This window comes from Capsicum annuum, chromosome 4 (assembly GCF_002878395.1).
Source record: "Capsicum annuum cultivar UCD-10X-F1 chromosome 4, UCD10Xv1.1, whole genome shotgun sequence".
Taxonomy (NCBI): Eukaryota; Viridiplantae; Streptophyta; class Magnoliopsida; order Solanales; family Solanaceae; genus Capsicum; species Capsicum annuum.
The window spans coordinates 148,666,302-148,686,255 of NC_061114.1; the positions used below are offsets into that span (position 1 = coordinate 148,666,302).

Below are 19,954 nucleotides of genomic sequence, written 5' to 3' on the forward strand. Positions count from 1 at the left end.
CAGGTTGATGAAAAGGGAGTACAACCATAGGTTAATAAGAGAATTAAAGAACAAAATAGGAAGATATAGAGAAGGTTGGATGGTTTTGAGCTGAGAATCATCGTCATCTTGAAGGTGTTCAACCCCTGACATAGTAGGAGTTAAGGCTGAGGTAGCTGAGTTGCAAAAGTTGGTTGATGAGTTACATGAGCGACTGGTTTACCCCATTCCTTTTCTTACAAGTCTAGTTAGAAGAAGAAGTCAAAAACATTTGAAGTGTTAATGATCAGACCTCGAGAACTATTGAGAATGTAAAGAAGAGTATGAAAAAGAAATAAAGAAGAAAAAAGAATGAATATGTTGAGACAATGGTGTGACAGAACATCATAAGTGAGAGATACTGATAGGTGAGGGTCCAAGTGATGGTAGAAGAGGCCAGTAGTTTGAGACCATTAGAGGATATTGAGAGAGGAAGTGACACGACCTCGACACTAGATATACCATTGAGCGCACTAGTCATAACTGTTGCCATTATTATGGAGACCTTCCAGGAAGATATTGAGACCATTACTGAGGAGAGTAGGACCCGATCTAAGGTTCGTCGTACTGATGATGCTTGAACTAGCGCCTAAAATACCCAAGTATGATTCTTCTCCATGATTTTTATTTCTAGATACACTAGGGACAGTGCATAGGTATTTAGTTGGGGTGGGGGTGTACCAAGTCACCACAAGTTAGGGTTGTCATGTTTTAAAATCGGTAGGCCACAGTCTAAAAAATGAACCAGCATGTTGTGTGATTGTGTATTCATGTGATGTATAAGTGAGAAGAGGTATTTGTTGAAGGCAGTCAATGATATGTGTTATGGGTCTATACCCCTCTTAAATTTTTTATCTACGGAGTCTAGAACTTGCCCAGTTGTTTTTGCGTAGATTGTAGGATGGTTGGTTAGAAGATGATCATAGGTTATTTTTTTGAATAGTCCACTTGTAACTAAAATAACAAACCAAACGTGAATAAGAATCCTTGATCCTAAGTCAAGCCTTAAAAGACCTAATTTTTGTTTACACCGATACACCTTCCCATATTTTATTGCAATGAATCTGTTTTGGCCCTAGTCCTTCTTGGATACTATGCACCTCAACCCAGGAAAACACCTAAGTTGAGGATGTCTATCATAGGGGTAGATAAAGAAAGTAGGTATGAATTAGGGGTGTAAATAGAAAATAACGTAGGGTTTTGTGTGGTAAGAAAAAGAAAACTTGAAAAATTGTGAAAAATTGAAAAGGAGAAAGAAAAACAAATTTTTGGAAATTAAAAAAAAAGAATAAAAGACTACACCTAATCTAAATAGGTAGAAATTAAAAGGGAGAAACAAAGGCAGATTAAAAGAAAAGTTAGAAAGGAGTGGACCCCAAGCAATAAGTAGCTCCAAGGAGGCAAGTCACTTAGAATTTCCTAAATATACCTTAACTAGCCCCAAGCCTATGCTACAAGCCTAACAAATTCCTAAAGTGATCCTAATCTAATTGTCCAAAAGTTATGGAAATAGTATATGGGAAAGCCTATGGCATTCTATGTACACTTACTGGAGTGAGAGTAAGCATCTCTAGATCGTCCTTGAAATAGTAGGACGAATCAAACTAAGTGATAGGGACTTCTTTGACTATGAGGGTGCATGGGTTGTAATGTCAAGTTGCATATCTGTTCGGGTAGTGTACATTGCTTAGTCCTAGTTGTATATCGCTAATATAATGCAAACAGTGGATTTCTGTGGGTCACACAGGTGTATCGAATCATTATGCACAGTCACATTTGAACAATGAAAAAGGAAGGGGGATAAAAATATTTTTTGTTGATTGATAAGTCAACTGCTAAATATGTCACAGACTCTCCATAGTTAAAGATCATATATTTGTGAGTATTGATATTTTGCCTGAGGACACACAAATATTCTAAGTTGAAGGTGTTAATGTGTCGGGATTTTATGGGATATTCAATGCTTAAAGAAAGGAATTTATGCTTGAACTTAGGTTATCTTGTTGGTTATGATGTTTTGGTAGCATGATTTCAGGGAAATTAGGTACGAAGTGGCATGAACTTAAAAGTGGAAGAAAAGTCTCAAAGAAGTAAAGTACTGGTCAAGCTATAGGTCGTTAAGCTACTATACAATACATATCCCATCTCGTAAGGATAACAATGATTAAATTTAAGTTGGTGGAGCTAAGTATCAAATTACCATGACTTGTAAGGAATAATTACGAGTCATATCATGCAACCGTAGTGAGGCCAGTGTGCTAACTCCTGAAGATTGAGGCTTCAATGATTACATGTGAACCTTGAGTCATAAGGATTGACTATAACTCATAGTGAGGAATTATAATGACAAAAAAGCTAAAACCTAAAGATAAAAGTTCACTAAAGTGCCTACGACTAGCATCATACGACTCGTAAGGAAACCCTACGAGTCGTAACCACCGCCGACTTAATTTTTTTATTTTATTTTAATTAGGATTTTCTTATTATTTTGAGATACAATAAATACCCTAGGGTTATTCCTTTATTATGTTACGCACTTATAATCTCTTTAATACTTTGCTATACTTGGATCATTGATATTGTGTTTTTTAGATTTTAGATTTGTATTTACTTGGAGATTTTTAATTTTATTCTTTAATTATTTTTTAATTAATTACATGACTTTTAGTTGATTATCTTGGATTGTTGCATAAGCATGAGCGGCTAAATTCCTTTACTAGGGTTGTGGGAACCCTGGCTGATTAACTACATAGGGGAAGTAGGAGATTCATCTATTCTAATGCAGCTGCATGTATTGCAATATTATTCATATTAATTTTACCCCAAGCTACTGTAGAAGCTAGGGAATATCCTGTATTCAAGAACATCCTCACAAGGGAGTTTGAGATTGGGAAAAGGAGGTTACAATAGTCATTCTACGCTATCAAACCTTATCTATTCTACTTGAGATTCAAAATGTAAGAGTTGTACTGAGTTTATCAACAAGGGGCAACAAGGAGACACCCTGAGACTCACAAGGTGAAGGGTGAGATTTATCAACACATTCACAAGACAGTTGATAATACTTAGCTTGCCAACTTTGCGCACAGAGAATAGATTAGTCAGATCAAGCATGAGAAACACATAGAGTTGTGAAGTCATAGGGAACATAGTCCTAGTGTTCGTCTTTTATTGTTCACAAACTCAAGCATTCTAGTTTCGTTACATATTATGATTGATTTTAAAATGCCCCCACTAACTTTTTCGCACTACTTGTGAATTTTGTCAAGTTTGAGAGACTATTTAGAGAATTTCCTGTGGGTTCAACCCCAGTCTAAGTTGGGTTACTATATTTGGCATGACTGCAACATACTTCTTTGGAGGTTTATTTTAGGCGACATATATCTCGCGTGGGACTGGTGTGTGGTTCAACAAAAGATTATGGCCTTTGAGATTAGTGGTGATGGTAAATTGAGGTACCAATGCAGATTAGCTGTTCCTAATATTGATAGGCTGCATGAGAAAATTTTTATTGAGGCTCATAACTCGAGATATACATTCCATTTGGGATCAATGAAATATATCATGACTTGAAGGAGATCTATTGGTGAAACAACATAAAGAGAGATGTGGCTATTTTTATGGCTATGTGTATGGTTTGTCCACAAGTGAAGGTTGAACACTTGAGACCTAGTGCTATGTCTCAAGAGATTAAGTTGCCTATGTAGAAGCGAGAAATTATCAACATAGATTTTGCTACAGGTCTTCCACGATCTATGAATTAATATGATTTAATTTGGGTCATTATGGATAGCATGACTAAGTTTGCTCACTTCTTACCTGTGAGGACTAACTACTCTGGAGATGATTATGCTAAGTTGTTTATTTAGGAGATTGTGAAGTTGCATTGACCACCGGTTTCCATTATTTAAAATAGAGGTACACATTTTTTGTCTTACTTTTGGCATTCGTTTAAGAGAGGTTTAGGAATTAAGGTGAACTACAACACCACTTTCCATCTTCAAATGGATGGACAAGCGTAAAGGACTATTTAGTCTTTAGAGAATATACTAATGGCTTATGTAATTAATTTTAGAGGTAGTTGGGTAGATCACTTACCTCTCATTGGGTTAGAGTATAATAATAATTATCATTCGAGTATTCAAATAGCTCCATTCGGGGCTTTCTATGCTAGGAGGTTTAGATCTCCTATAGGGTGGTTTGAGGTTGGTAAGACTAGGTTGTTCAGTCCTGACTTGGTTCACTAAGCCATGGATAAGTTGAAAGTTATTTGGGAAAGACTTAAGACGCCTCAAAGACGCCAAAATTCTTATGCAGATGTGAGGCAATTTAATTGGAGTTTAAAGTAAGTGATTGGGTGTTTCTAAAAGACGCTTCTATGAAATGGCTAATAAGGTTTTGGAAGAAGGGGAAGCTCTATTCCCATTATATTGGGTCATATTATATCTTAAGGAGAGTTGGGAATGTTGCCCATGATTTGTATTTTCCTATAACTTTTGGTTCCATCCATCTTGTATTTCATGTTTTGATATTAAAAAACTGTATGGGTGACCTTTCTTTGATAGTTCATATGACAGGTATTGGTATTTCAAATTCCTTGTCTTATGAGGAAGTTCCAGTAGAGATATTAGATAGGCAACTTTAGGGATTGAGGACAAAGGATATAGCTTCAGTGAAGATCCGTTGGAGAAACTAAAAGGTAGAAGAAGCTACTTGGGAAACTGAAGAAGATAGGAACGCCAAGTATCTTCTCTTGTTCCTCATGTTGAATAAAGGTTCTTAAGGTGTGATCTATGTTTCCCTCATATTATTTTTTGAGTTTATCATTTTATTCTAATGTATTATTGTTGTTCTTGTTCTAAAAGTGTCCTAGCTCATCATTCAGGGATGAATAATCCTAGGGGAGGGGGTAATGTAAGACCCTTAAAACTTCGATGATTTTATTTGTGACCTAATCGTGGTTGAAACATTAATTTTTTTAATTAAATTGTGTTTATGTAAGTTATAGAGTGTCTTAGAAGAGTTTTGAAATTATAAAAAAAGGGTTTGGGTTTATTTTTTAATTTTCAGGTAGTAAGCCTTCGCGATATTGTTGCGTCATGGAGGCTACCCTCCGTGATATTAGTATGGCACAATGGATAGTATTCTTGATATTGGTGTGCCACATCAAGGTCAAATTTTCATGCAGTTTGTTTCATTAACTTGAGGTGAGGGGATTTTGAGTCTTTCCATCCATGTATGACCTATAAACATAAAATATACTTATTTTCATCAGTATTTCAAAGACCAATTGCTCCCATTAACACTTAAGATCATTGAGGATTCATCATCCGTGTTCCAAAATCCAAAATGGTTTAAAATTCTTGTGTACTTAAGTCATGCATCTTTTCCCTAAATTGATTTTACATAAAATAATGAATTTAAATTGTTATATATGTGGTTTGATTGTTGAATTTTTTAATGGGATGGGGGATTTGGGATTGTTATTGAAAGAATTGAATTTCCATAGTTTTGAATTAATTGTTTATGCTATGCTATCATTAATTTGAACTATTTAAATTTATGGGTGTGGGAATTGGAATGAGGAACAGGGGTTTCGGAAAAACTTGATGGTTTAATGGTCTTAAATTGGTTTTAACATCAACCAATTTGTAAAATTTAATTTGATACATGGAAATATGAATAAATTTCTTCACTTGTGAAACCTTGCATTGCATAAAAGGTTAATGGAACAAAAATTGGCTTTTGAAAGGCCTTGGTGGCCATGGATTGATTTTGAATTGGATCTTTGGAGACCTATTGGATAATGTCTTAGAGTCCCAGTTGGATAAATGGGTTGGAGTTCTAATTGTTTATGGGTTTGAATTCCAATTTGATGAATATTTTGGAGACCTATTGGTCAATGGGTTAGAGTCCCAATTGGCTAAATGGGTTGGAGTCCTATTTGTTGATAGGTTAGAGTCCCAACTGTCCAGATTGTTTGGTTTGGCATAATGACATTGGCTTTCAAGATTGTTTATTTGGCATAACGATACTATTAGGTAAATGCCTTAATGGGTGGCTCCTTACTTAATGGTTGGCAATTTATGTAAATATTTTAATTTGTCTTAAAGGGGGTTTTGTAGCTCGCCATAGATGGTGGAGGTCCCGGGGGGACCAACAAGGGAAACCACATTTACTGGCTTGGGGGTCTATATGACAATGTGTTTGAGTCCCACTTGATATAAATATATATATATATATATATATATATATATATATATATATATATATATATATTGTAGTACATCTAGTTTCCCTAATGGCTTTAACTTTCCCTTATTTTTCTCTAGTTCATGTGGTTAACACTCACTGGGGCCCTTCCGTTAGATGGAGACGGACCCATATAGTCTGTGGGTGCCTTTGTGATGGTTGAAGAAACATAGTCTAAGTTAATATTTTAAATCTCATGATTAAGCCTTGTTCCCTATCCCAACATCTTATATATATATATATATATATATATATATATATATATGTATATATGTATGTATGTATGTGTGCATATGGTTTTGTATGATTTTGAAATGATTTAATCATGGCATTATTTTACCTCTTATCCCTGAGTTACATGCTAGCACTCATCCCGCTAAACCTCTTACACTGCTACACTATTTCATAATGTAGGGTCTGAAGACACTTATTTTACCCCTATGCAGCGTTAGGTAGATTAGCACGCCTATCAAGTTGATTTGAAGTGGTGAGCTTCCATTATTCGGAAGGCCCGCCATTTCATAGTTTGTTTTTCTTAGGATTTAGGCCATCTTTTGTGTCCCTTTTTGGCTATAATCGGGGGTATGTCCCGACCTATATGATGTTCAGTTTTGTTTGAGACCTTATGTGGACAACTGTGGAATGGGAATTGTTAAATTCTTAGACCCCCTACCTTGGTTCAGTTATTTATCATTTATTACTATTTAATTGGCTTCCACATGGTTATTATTATTATTTGGTGCTCATGAGGTTAGGCGATGGGATTGGTCTGCGGTCCATGGTGGGCTTGAGATACATATCATGGCTAGGAGCTTGTGAGGGTCGTGACAGCTAAAAACATCAAATAGAGACGTAGGACTGACCAAATCGCGAATAGCCTTAACCTTCACTGGATCTACCATAATCCCATCCTTAGACACCATATGTCCTAGGAATGTCACCGACTCAAGCTAGAACTCACACTTAGAGAATTTAGCAAAAAGCCTATGATTTTTCAAGGACTGAAGAACAATCCTCAAATCCTGCACATATTTCTCTCTACTCGTGAAATTAGGAAAATAAAATGAATTTCCCTCTAATACACCAGGATATCATTGATGAACAAAATCACAAAGGAATCCAATAAGTCTTGAACACATGGTTCATCAAATCCATTAAGCGAGTAGGGCATTGGTCTTCCCAAAAGACATCACCAAGAAATCATAATGGTTATAATGGGTCCTAAAGGTTGTCGTTGGTATATCCTCAACCCGAATCCTCAACTAATAGTAACTAGACATCAAATTAATCTTTGAGAACACTACTACTCCTTAAAGTTGGTCGAATAAATCAACAATGTGAGACATAGGACATCAATTCTTCATTGTCACCGTATTAGGCTACTTAGTCAATACACATACGCAAGGAACCATCCTCCTTCTTCATAAACAAGATAGGAGATCCCCAAGAAGACATTGTTGGTATAATAAAACCCTTACCCAAAAGGTCCTGAAGTTGAGAATTCAGCTCATTAAGCTCGACAGAAGCCATGCGGTAAGGTGCTATAGAAATTGGTAAGGTACCCAGCTCAAGGTTAATAACAAAATCAATATCATGCTCAGGACAAAGACGAGGTAGATCGGTAGCAAAAACATCAGAAAAATCATGAACAATAGAAGCAATGTCAAACGATGGACTGTCCATGCTAACATCAAGAACATAAGCGAGTAAGACTCACAACTCCTTGGAATAAGTCAAGTTTTCCATGATATAAGAAATATTACCAATCGATTTGCCGCTAATAGATCTCTGCCACAAAACTGGAGGTATGTTTAGCATGTCTAAGGTAATGATCTTTGAAAACCAATCCAAGACCGCATGATAGAAAGATAAGCAATCCATGCCCAAAATCTATCATGTCTAATATAATAAGATCAACCCACATATCAAACTATTAAACAGTCACAACACATCACCTATAAACCCGATCTAAATCACCCACTGGAGTAGATACACATAATGGCATAGATAAAGAATACCAAGATAACTCTAACCGCAGGGCATAATAAAAAGATACATAAGAATACATGGATCCCAAATCGAATAAAGCAAATGTCTACTGATGGCACATTAATATCGTACCTATGATAACATTATCCAAAAACTCAGCCTCAAGTATAGTACATCATACAACAAACCATGCTAGCCACATTATTGGGCTCCTAACCAATATTCTATCCTACCCGCTTGAGGACCTTCATGAGCACCATGGGGACCATGAAAATGACCATGCATACCACCTTTTGCTAGAAGATGTACTACTCTAAGAGGCAGAATACTCTGAGCTAAAAAAACATCAATTCTTGACTGGGAACTCTCTCAAGAAATGGCCAAAGGTCCTACAACCATAACATGCCCCTGGCGCTATACTAAAACTAAAAGATTTGGTTGACCCAAAATAACCACCAAAGTTAGAATAACCAGAAGATGAACCCCTCGGAGTATGATACTACCTTATCCAAGATAATCATTATACCTAGATTGTCCTCCATCAATGATCTAAAGAGTGGTATGAACAGGATTTCTAAACTGGCCTTGATGTTGATAAGCTAACGCAGAGAGTTCCTACCATGAGAATTGCTGCCTTTGAACCTTGAGACACTATGTCTCCCACTAAAACTAACCTGATATCACGATCTCTTATTGTTTCCCCTTAGGCTTCCTGATGAATATCCTTCATAACCTATGTATGATCAGCAACCTCGGCAAAATCTCTACCACCAAAAACTAAACTCTGCAAAGCCATGCAAAGAGAAAATCTCAATCTCCAAACAAAATACCTAACTCACTCACACTTAGTAACAAAAATTGATATAGTATGCTTAGCCAACTCATGAAACCCAGCCTCAAGTTCTACAACAGTCATAGATCCCTGCTCTAACCTTGAAAATAGATCTCTCAGAAGATCTGTAAGACTACAAGGCATATACTTCTCTAAGAAGACCTCAGAGAACTGAGTCCATGTCATCGGAGGAGATCCATCTGGCTTGTAATTAAGATGACCTATCCACCAATATCAATATGCTAAATCTAGCTTAAGTAGTTTAATACATATAGGGAGTCTACTATAGAGTTTATCCTCATAAGCGATCAAGAACTTAAAAATATCCTCTCCTGGTGCACCAAAAAACCTAGGCAATGTCAATCTCAAAAATCTACCCACCATCTTTTACTGCTCAACAAACATAGTATACTGCACAACTACTAGCTAAGCAATTACCAGCAGAGTAACTACTATTGCAGGAGGGACCTCAACTCTAGGAGCTACAACTACAAGTTGTGTCTCACCTTAGTACCACATTGATCCACAGATTGTGCACCACTAACCAATCCCAAGATCTAAACAATCTCTTTATGATTAATATAGAAGAAGAACCCCCGATAGAGCTTGGGCTAGCCCCTGTCCCACTTCTGGTTAGGGTGCAAGAACCTCTAACTCGAGAGAAGGAATAGAGCCTGTGAAGGCCCCCTATCCTGGTTCCTGGTTAGGGATAAATCTCTAGGTTGTCCTTGACCCATAGGTCATTTAAAAGTTATGATAAGATCCCTAGTAACGGACTCGGGGTCCTTATCTTGCGTAGTGGTAACATGTGTCCTAGCCATTTGCTAGAGATTGAAACCACGGAAATCTTTAGAAACAAAATCAGACACTTAGGATGAAATGATTAAAAGAAGTGGAGAACTCCTAAGAATGTCCTCTCTCCTCCCAAAAATAAAAAATAGATGCCATCGCTCTAATCTATAGGACTTTACTATACAGTTGTTCTTGTACAAACAATACTAGACACTAATTTGTGCCAGGTAAATAAAGACTTGCACTCTGTAATTGCAAGTAAAGACCTACAATAATAAATCAGGTAAATAATAGTAATAGTAGTACTAATACAGAAGATACATAAGATAAAGATAACTCCCATGACCCAGTAGTGTCGATAGAAGATCCTCTAACAAAAAAATATGAGTGTTTTAATAGTTAAATACAAATTAGTCTAGAATAATGAAAGACTAGACATCAGTAAAAGAAGGAAAAATAGAAACTCTAGCTTCGAAAGCTTACCCAACCTTTGAACTCAAATCAGCACGATTGCAGTGCCAACAGCTCCACTAGTACTCAGATCTACACTAAAAAAGTATAGAAGTGTAGTATGAGTACCAAATCCATGGGTACTCAGTAGGAACCATCGGTCGACTAAGTTAAATTATAATGTAAGTATAAAAAAGATGCAAGATAAATAAGCTAAGTCAAGGTAAAAGGGCAAACTTAGAATGATGATCCGTGCACTATAAATAAGTAAATGAATAATACAAAATGGTAACAACATAAATCAACGCATAACTATTACTAAAAAACTAGCCCCCATAAGCTAGTAGGTGTGGAAAGGTAAATAACCCAACGTGGGCCTCCATAAGCCCGTAGGGTGAAATCAAAGATAATAAGTAATCAGAATTAAACTAAATAACTTCATCTCAATCCATGATCAAGAATCTATTCATACCAAAAACCTCGGACTATCACGATAAACCTCGGACTATAATTAATTCAATAACCATAGTAAGAAACCCAACAATGTAAAACTTGAATTGAAACTCATATAGTCAAATGCTAGACATAAACCAGAACTCATATCATGAATAATGTCGAAATCAAACCGCTTTAATGATCATAAATCTCCAGATTTGAACAAAAATTAGCATCAACTCCCACGTACCAATCTAGCATAAGTATTATGTAACCAACATATCATGTAACCAACCTTTTTAATCTACTAAATACAATCTAAAGGATGGAATACAGCTATAAAGTTACAATGAACTAATAATAGCCTTGGCCTACGGTAGGCCGTAGGGACCTACTTCTAATCTTCAAAATTTATTCTAAGGAAAATTTTACCCAAACTAGGAAAAGGTATCTAATTTCTCTACTAGATATTATATAAGCCATATCCCAAGATATCAATTTTATTCTAAGAATAAGTAACTAAGTCAACCATGTCTAATTTATAGTTCCAAAATTGAATAAGAGATCCAAATTATTCTTATTATGCTTCCAATACCTTATTCCTAACCCATATCTAGCATATTATTATTAATATGCTACCTAGACGTTGAAAGAAGCTCGGTGAAAGATGCTAAATTAATGAATTTCACTTTCGAGAAGCTTCCGCAAGATACCACACTATCAAATGATAATCTACTCATCAATATAGAAACAATGGTATCCAGAATAATTTTTTATGCTTTGGTTACAAAATTACATAAAAATCTCATGTAGGGCCGCATATAAAATTGCACTTTCAAAATTGATGACACGACCCTCTATGCTAAATGAATATTTATCCTCAGCAATGGGTAAATTTCGAGCATAAATTATGCTAAAATAAGGCCATTAATATTCTAGGAATATTGGGAAATTATGTGAATTTAACAATGAGTTTATAGAAAACTTACCAAGAATTCAGAGAAGAAACGAATAATCCAAGCTTAAGAATGCCCCAAAATCTCCTATCAATGTTTCTCCCAAGTTTCCATACGTTTTAGGGTTTTTCACTCTTGAACTTGTGTAAGAAATGGTAGAAAATTGGACAAAGTTGAGTACTTGTTGACTCCCAGGTATCGCTAAAACAGGCATTGGGTTGCTTTAACGGTCAGCGCCAAAGTGCCCAGGTGCCGCTAAAGCGGTATCCGCGCTTACCAGGCATATAGCTGAAGTGATAAGACAACACTGAAACGGCTTGAACTTTAGCAGCCAACTTGCCGCTAAAATAGTTGTTCGGTATGGGCCAGGCCTCTAAAGCACCCAAAGGGTATCTTTAGTGAATGCACCAGCTGAGGGAGACTTTGAATTTTTGTAAGTCTCTACCAAGCCTCTGGGATATTTTTCATACATAAAAAAACTATGATACCCCATCAAATTTGATATACTGGACTCAATAGAGCAGTCAAAATTTCTATCTAATGTTGTTTTAACAAAAAGTGGGTCCCACACCTATGTGTCATTTTTCTTAATTTCCCACCAAAAGCCCAAAATGAGTCCAGAAGCCTTAGGACCCGAGCTAAAGGTCTATGTAGCCTAAAATCAATGTTCGAAAGCTGTTGGAACTATCAAAATTTCCATACGAGATTGTTTAACTGAATTATTTTCTTAATAGACTATTCATACCACCAAAAACTTTAGAGCATAGAATTGGCTCTAAAAATGAAATGAACTACTTGTTAATTAAATTGTTAGTTCTAACAAGTCATAAATGACTTGGTGAAGCTATAGGAAAGCTCTAAACAATAAAATTGAGCAGAAATGCAAAAAATGAACCAGAGGGTCATTATAATTTATCCTTTTATCCCCAAACTCCAATATTTGGCTGTCACAGTATCCTACTCATAGTTATATCTTATCATCCTTACCTAACATGCAATATATACCATACACTATCTCATGAAGATGAGTAGACCCAAGCCTACCTTAATGCCAAATCGAATTACCCGCCTTTGCTCAATGATCTAGAAATGTAGCCATGCTATCAAAATAGTCATCTAAATATCATTAGGAGTAAAATAAGACTCATATTGCGAAACAAAGGTTAAATCAAGAACGAGCCTCTGAGGCCCGCAAATATTCAAAGTTAAATCGATCACGAGGTCCTTCAAAGGATAAGAAATTGTGTGCTCAAAAGTTTAGCACAATTGGTCCTTAAATCGGGGCCCAAATAAGCCCCTAAGTTCCAGGGATTTAAAGACCTAATTTCTATGAATTTTGCATTGAAATGTGATGGGAATTGACGGGAAAAATAATGGAAAATGACCATGGAGTGTTTGGCTAACTTACCTTAGTCTCAATGGATGATTCCTCACTCTTTCCCTCTACTCAAACTACCAAAATAGTAAGAAAATGGTGGAGAAAATAAGGGGAAAATGGATGAAGAATTTCCCCAAGTTCCACTAAAGCTGCCACTTGTATACTTAAGCACTTACTGCTTAAGCGGCACTAGTCTGCTAAACCGATCAGTGGCAAAGATGCAAGCATCACTAAAGTGGTCTATTAGCCGCTAATGCGATGTCTGCTTAAGCGGTCCTTTATCGCTAAAGTGGAACTCAACCAAATAGCCAAGTATGCTAAAGTGGCTAAAGGTCTCTAATGCGACTGCCGTTAAAGTGACTCTTTGACAACTAAAGCGGTCAAACCAGTTATCGGGCACCAGAATTCGCTAAGTAAAAAATGGAATCCGATCAGGTACTCGGGTTTCATTAAGAACCCTATGCAAGAAAAAGAACTAAGCCACCATACCAAATTCAACATTCCAAACTCTATGAAACCATCAAAACTTTCATCTGATATTGTTTCGACTAAAGGTTGGTCCTACACCTATAGTTCCATTTTTTATATAATCTACTCAATAGTAAAAAAATGAGTCTAGAAGTCTCATGATCGAAACCAAGGGTTCACCTAGCCTAAAATCAATGTTTGGAGCTAATGAGACTATTAGAATTATCATTCGAGGTCATTTACTAGGATTTTTTTTATCCAAGACCAATTCCTTAAAAACGAAAGCTCCAAAAGAGGAAAATGAGCCTAAAACCCTGACAAACTGTTTGATAACTTAATCGATAATTCCAACATATCACAAATGACCTATAGTCATTGTGGAAGCCTCGAAATGCTTGAAATATTCATAATATAAGAAAATGACCTAGTAGGTTATTACAACATGTGAGATATGCTCCAACCATATAGAAATATTTTATCATGCTTTCAAACTTAAATACAATGCAAGGAGCCTGTAGAAATTCTATCAAAATTTTATATACAATAACTCAAAGCTGCAAGCAGAAATCAATTTTTGATGTATAATTCCAAACTAAGACATAGATCTTAATTGTAAAGTGATCTAAAACTTGCTTGAGCGGAATATATGTGACAAAAAAGTATTCCATATATTTTAAAACTAATTCTAGGGAGTTTGTCTAAACATGCATAAATTATGCAAGCAACATGGAGTCCAACGTCTAATCAACGATGGGGAAAAATCCTTTATACCTTGCCATTAGTATAGTATCTTTTTTTTTTAATAAGGATCCACCACGTTAACCCATTGGACTAAGGGTGTCAATCGTAAATGGTGAAATATCCTTATTTTGTGGTGACACATATACACTACAAAAAATGGATCAAATTATGAGGGTTTATTTTCAAGAATTATTTTAACCTCTATAAAATTATATAAAATACGGAGTTAAATATCTGCTGCTAAACCCCCGCTATCCATTGAAAAAGTACCTCTTAAATTTCCCTCTTTCTTTTAATTGGCCAAACACTTCCCTCTTGTTGGTGCTGATTAAACCCCCAAATCGACCTCCTCTCTCTCATTTTTCCCCAAGACCCCCAAATCGATTGTTGGTGTTGGTGTTGGTATCTGCCGGTTTCTGCTTGTTGCTTTAAGTAATTCGCTCTCATTGCTACTCTTTGTCTTGTTTCTAATTTGAGCAAATGCTGAAAATTGGCGCCAATTGATTACGGGTTAGTTTATCTTAAAGATGACTTTAAAAGAAATTATATAGTTATCAACAGTCCACACTTGTAAATTTTTTGTGTGTAGCTAACTTGAGGAAGAAGAGAACAATGAGCTTCCAATTCCATTCTTTTACTCAAAAGGTGCTTTGTTTTTTGTTATGCATTTTGTTTGAGGGTGTTTTTTGTAGCTTAAAGGGCTTTCAACATACTGCTTTGTTGAACCTTTAAAGGATTGTGGTTTTATCAGATGCATTTCTTGATTTTCTGTATCCTTATTGAGTGTTTATAAAATTTAATTGCATAAGTTTTAGAATGTCTTCATTTTGATTTCCCTGTACAATGAAACATTGAGTATGCGGTTCTGCCAATATCTAGTATTGTCTTGCTTTGACTTAATTATTTTTTTTGGTTGATAAATTTTAAATCCCTATTTGATTTAATCTCGTATTTTTTAGCAGATTGCCTTACCTTGATTTCTGAAGCATTGCCTGATTATTTTCCCCATCGTGTAGCAGAGGCCTATTATTATAAGAAACAACATCCATTCTTCAATGGGTAATCTTTGGCCTCATCCTTGAATAAGTCATTTGTATGTTCTTTGGGATTGCCCATCTTTGGTCCAGACGAGTGTTCATTCTCTTGTAGTTGTTTAGAATATTCAAAATACATATGCAGCACCACAGAATCCTGCTATTCTCCCTTAACTGATCACGATATTCTATTCCTTAATTTTCTAAATTAATAGGGCTACTTCTTATCTAGGAACCGCTTGAGGAAGTAGAGGGAGCTGAATTCCTGCAGATATATCGAAGTCGAGAAGTTGGTCAATCATATATAACCTCAGTCGGAACGACATTGATTGCCATTGCACACGCATTGTGGTTAATGATAAAGATCAGACCCCAAGTGGTATCAGACAAACCTCTCATATTAACTTTCACTTCCCTCCCCCTTAAAACTGAAATCACCGCTCTTCAAATACTTTTATTCTTATATCATGGTCTTCTGATTTATCTTTATTTGGTACCTTGTCTCAGATTCTGTGCAATTGTCCAGGAACATGCATTCCGCTATGTGTAATTGCCTTCCTTTTAAGGTTTTTTAATTAGAGGGTTAACTTTTGTTCCTGTAACTTATTTGTATAGTGAAGTTGGTGGTCGATTACTGATTGCATGCCGAATATCTGTTAACATCCCGATTTAGAAAATAGTCGATCACACTACCTTGGTCTTAAGTCACTTCTGTTCCTGTATTTTCAACTATGTTGCTTGGACTCTTCAAAAATGCTGACAGATGCATTTCGGATCTTCCAAAGTAGTTCACTTCGGAGTGTTTGACATGGGTGATGCCACATTTTTGGAGAATTAGAGCGACATGGATTTCCAATTATAGGACAACAACTTGAACCATTTCTATTTGACTTGTCGATCCATAATTATTTTCCCTGACGTATCATGGTATAATGTTGTCGAGAACTCTTATCCTCTGAAATTCCTCGGGATTATTTGGTTTCGTGGCCTCCCCAAGCTTGTTGGCACCATCTCTGTTGGAAAAAATGAAAAAAACGTAACAACAAGTGGAAAAAAACAGTTAATGAATCAAAAGAGAGCACTCGACTACTCACTTAGTCATATACTGCTATCGAACTTGCAAACTCTTTTAAATTTCTTACAATCTTTCAAGATAACATTTGAGGTGCTAATTGAAAGTTCGATTGCTTCAGGTTTTGGGAATTAGGTGGTCATCGATTTTCTATGTCGAGAGCATTGCAAGAGTCAGGAAGCTGTCTTTAAGCGGTTTGCTTCTTTACAAGCTACACATGGCAGATCAGTTATTCGTGCAGTGGCCACACCTAAAAGAGAAGTATCCTCATTATGTTGGTCGTCTTATGTAATCTATCAGTTTCTGATCTATCGTAGCAAGGTAGTACTCAAGCTCAGTTGATTCCGTTTGAGGAATTTTACGAATGGATCATCTATCGGCTATCTTCTTGAGGCAATGGGAAAGAAATTAGTGATCATTTCGAAAAGATTGACAACCTTCTTGTTGTTTTTGGATCATATGACTAGCTTGTTAATGCTAGTTAAGATTCCAAGAAAATTAACAGATATAACTGCATTTACGTTACATTTTTTCGAAAATTTATACAAGAGTAAGCCTTTTGACATATTTAAATATGAAATTTTAGACTCCGCGATCATAACTAGTTGTTGTTGGATTACACATTGTAGGCTATCAGCCTAATGGTAAAGTTGTCTCCATGTGACTTGTAATCACAGGTTCGAGCCGTGAAATCCACCTTTGGTACTTGTATCAGGTAAGCTGCTTGTGTCACACACCTTGCATCTATCGTTAAAGCTGTCTTCATGTGACTTGTAATCACGAGTTCGAGCTATGGAATCCACCTTTGATACTTGTGTAAGGTAAGCTTCTTATGTCACACACCTCGGGATGCGGATCTTTCACCGACGTGGAATCATCCATCGATACTTGTATGCTGCGTCAGGGTAAATTTTTTTTGCCTGTGTTCTCTCTCCAACAAGGTCTCTTATTCTTCTGATTAGTTGTTTTATTTTGTTGAAGCTCGTTAATGATTTAAATCCCAACTTTTTCCTTTGCATATTCCAGAGAGCTTGCGATTCAAATTGCTGAGCAGTTTGAAGCTTTAGGATCCGGTATTGGAGTAAAATGTGCAGTGGTGAGCTTGACTAAGACTTGCACATGCATGAACAATTCATGTCCCCTTCAAATGTAATTTATAGGCTTGATAACCACTTGCCAGACAATGGGATTTGTAGTGGCATGTCTGTAGGACAGGATAAAGCGTTTCAAGATTGAAATAGTGTGCTATATGATGGCTGACATTGGCATTGCATTCAGCTAGACATATTTTTGAGTAAATGATCGCTGGTAATTGTTTTGCAGCTTGTTGGAGGGATAGATCAAGTACAATGGAGCATTGCCCTTGGGAAACGGCCTCACATTGTTGTAAGTAATGATATATCTACTACCACATTCTTATGTCTCCTGCTAAGGTGAAGCAAGTAGTATTGGAGCTACAGATGGTAAAATCTCTTTGCCAGAAGATAAACTAAAAGTTGTACAATATGAGGCAGAGTTGGTGATGTAATATTCTTATGACAGTGAATGTTTAAGGGACTTGCCGAGGACCACCTGCTTTATTTTAGCTCTGATGATATTGCTCGAGTATCTGTCTCCTATGTTACTTGGACTCTTCAAAAATGTCAAGGGATGCATGTCGGATCCTCCAAAAATAGTGTATTTTTGAGGGATCCGATACAGGTGCAACAACATTTTGGGAGAGTCCGAGCAACTTAGTCTGTCTAATATGCATATCGCATCACTGTAGCCTCATGCTCTTATTTGGAGCATGCAATTGGCTTCATAAGTTTATGATCTCTCCTTTCAAAAATATTCGGGGGTCATGTGGATTTCTTTAGATACATTAAAAATTCAAGGCTAGATGTCAAATAGCTACTTAGTTACCTCATCCTGCTTTGTCTAAAAATTCCTTCTCTTCTCAGTTTTTTGTTAAATTTGTTGTCAGTATCTTGTGAGTTGTGAGAAGAGCTCCTAATCCTGCTATCGAGGCCTTTACTGGATGTCAGTTACCTTTTCTTCTTAGATTATCTGATAAGGAATGTGCTTATGTTTCTCTGGTGGACTATTAGATTCTGATGAGATTGGTGCAAACTCAACTTATTCTTTTCAATCATAGAGGTGGCTTTATCTTAGCCACTCAAACTTCTGTGTTGTTTGCAAGTAGGATAGTTTCTCTGGTATACTATTAGGAGGAGAAGAAATCAGAGGTGTTTTTTAAACAAAACGGAGCATATTAACAAGTTGAAGCACAATAGCCTTCTCTGTTAGCTCTTTGGTTCAAGTTAAATAATGTAGATGATATTGATAGTTTACTAGATTTCTTCACCCAGCGCACATATTTGTGCAGCCAGAGGCTGTGCTTTTGTAAGGTTCCTGATGTGTCGTTCTGCCATCATCTTAATGCAACTTACCAATACAATTCTTACTTACCTACCAGCGAGAACCATTCAATGTATTCAGTCAATTCAATGGTTAGTTTAACTTCTAATATGCAGACCTCTATTGTGTTGCCTGGTCAGTATAACTATTTTAGGCTGGCATGCGGATGAATTTTTTAGACCAAATTTGCTAAATCTGTTGTAGGTAACATGTTATCTTAAGCCATAAGCTTAATCTTTGACATTCTTTGATTTGAGTCTTATTTGCATGATGATGTAGGTTGCAACACCTGGTCGCCTATTGGATCATCTTTCCAATACAAAGGGATTTTCTCTTCGTACGATAAAGTACTTGGTAAGGCATCCATTGAGTCTTATGCTCACAAATGCTCCAGAGATGTCTCTTTTATCTGTTTGTGCGCTTTTTTTGGGATGAAAATCCAAGAGTGTGGTTGTTGATTCATTGCATTTGATTAAAGGATATGTTAGTAGAAGTGATATGTGCTGCATGTTCAAGGCTAGGTCTTTTATGTTTGGCAAGTGACATAAAATAAATGTTTTGGATGAATATCCATTGTTATTTTCTGGCTCAGTTGGAATATAAAATAAGTTAAAAGAGATTCATTCATAAGCTGGACTTTCCGATGAATATAGCCAATGACTATGACCTAGAAATTTTTATAAAAATTGAAGATGAATTTGGAACTTATTCTAGTAAAGAGTAGATATTGATAGTAGGTCAATTTTGACAACTCTATGTCTTGTTCTGTCATCTGTTGGTGTACAAATAGTGCCCATCTCCTGCTCAAGTCCATTATTTATAACAAGGACTGAAAGTTTATTGAGATTCTTATACTTTGCATTTTTATGTAGCTAAGTGATGCGGCAAGTGGACCCATTTCGCTCATGGATGCAAGGAGATCACGTGATGATAATGATCGTAATGACATTCTTTGATTTTGTTGCATTTGTCTTGGATATTCAATTATGATGATGTAATTGTGTGCTTGGAATGAATCGTAGAATATTGAAAGTTTTGTGTTTAAATTTAATTTTGTAGTTTGAAGATACTAGTTAATGTTGAAAATTTGGAGTTTGAAGATGTTAATGTTGAAAATTTGGAGTTTTGTAGTTTGAA

General features: G+C 36.1%; 1 protein-coding gene across 20 annotated transcripts; it reads left to right on the forward strand.

Annotated features, from left to right (window-relative positions):
* Positions 1–14,386: 14,386 nt before the first annotated feature.
* On the forward strand, positions 14,387–19,954 carry LOC107868943 (ATP-dependent rRNA helicase rrp3). 20 transcript variants are annotated; one of them, XM_047412021.1, is made up of 11 exons: positions 14,559–14,743; positions 14,901–14,956; positions 15,274–15,370; positions 15,578–15,724; positions 15,853–15,891; positions 16,539–17,132; positions 17,239–17,322; positions 17,444–17,513; positions 17,741–17,803; positions 19,097–19,171; positions 19,690–19,954. In XM_047412021.1, exons 7-11 carry the CDS (start codon positions 17,267–17,269, stop codon positions 19,771–19,773), a joined length of 348 nt encoding a protein of 115 aa, XP_047267977.1. In that variant the 5' UTR covers positions 14,559–14,743; positions 14,901–14,956; positions 15,274–15,370; positions 15,578–15,724; positions 15,853–15,891; positions 16,539–17,132; positions 17,239–17,266; the 3' UTR covers positions 19,774–19,954. The 20 variants fall into 20 exon arrangements, with proteins under 20 accessions (XP_047267984.1, XP_047267979.1, XP_047267968.1 ...); XM_047412023.1 differs by lacking the exon at positions 14,901–14,956 and having other exon boundaries at positions 14,558–14,821; positions 15,271–15,370; positions 17,244–17,322; XM_047412012.1 differs by lacking the exon at positions 14,901–14,956 and having other exon boundaries at positions 14,558–14,821; positions 17,244–17,322.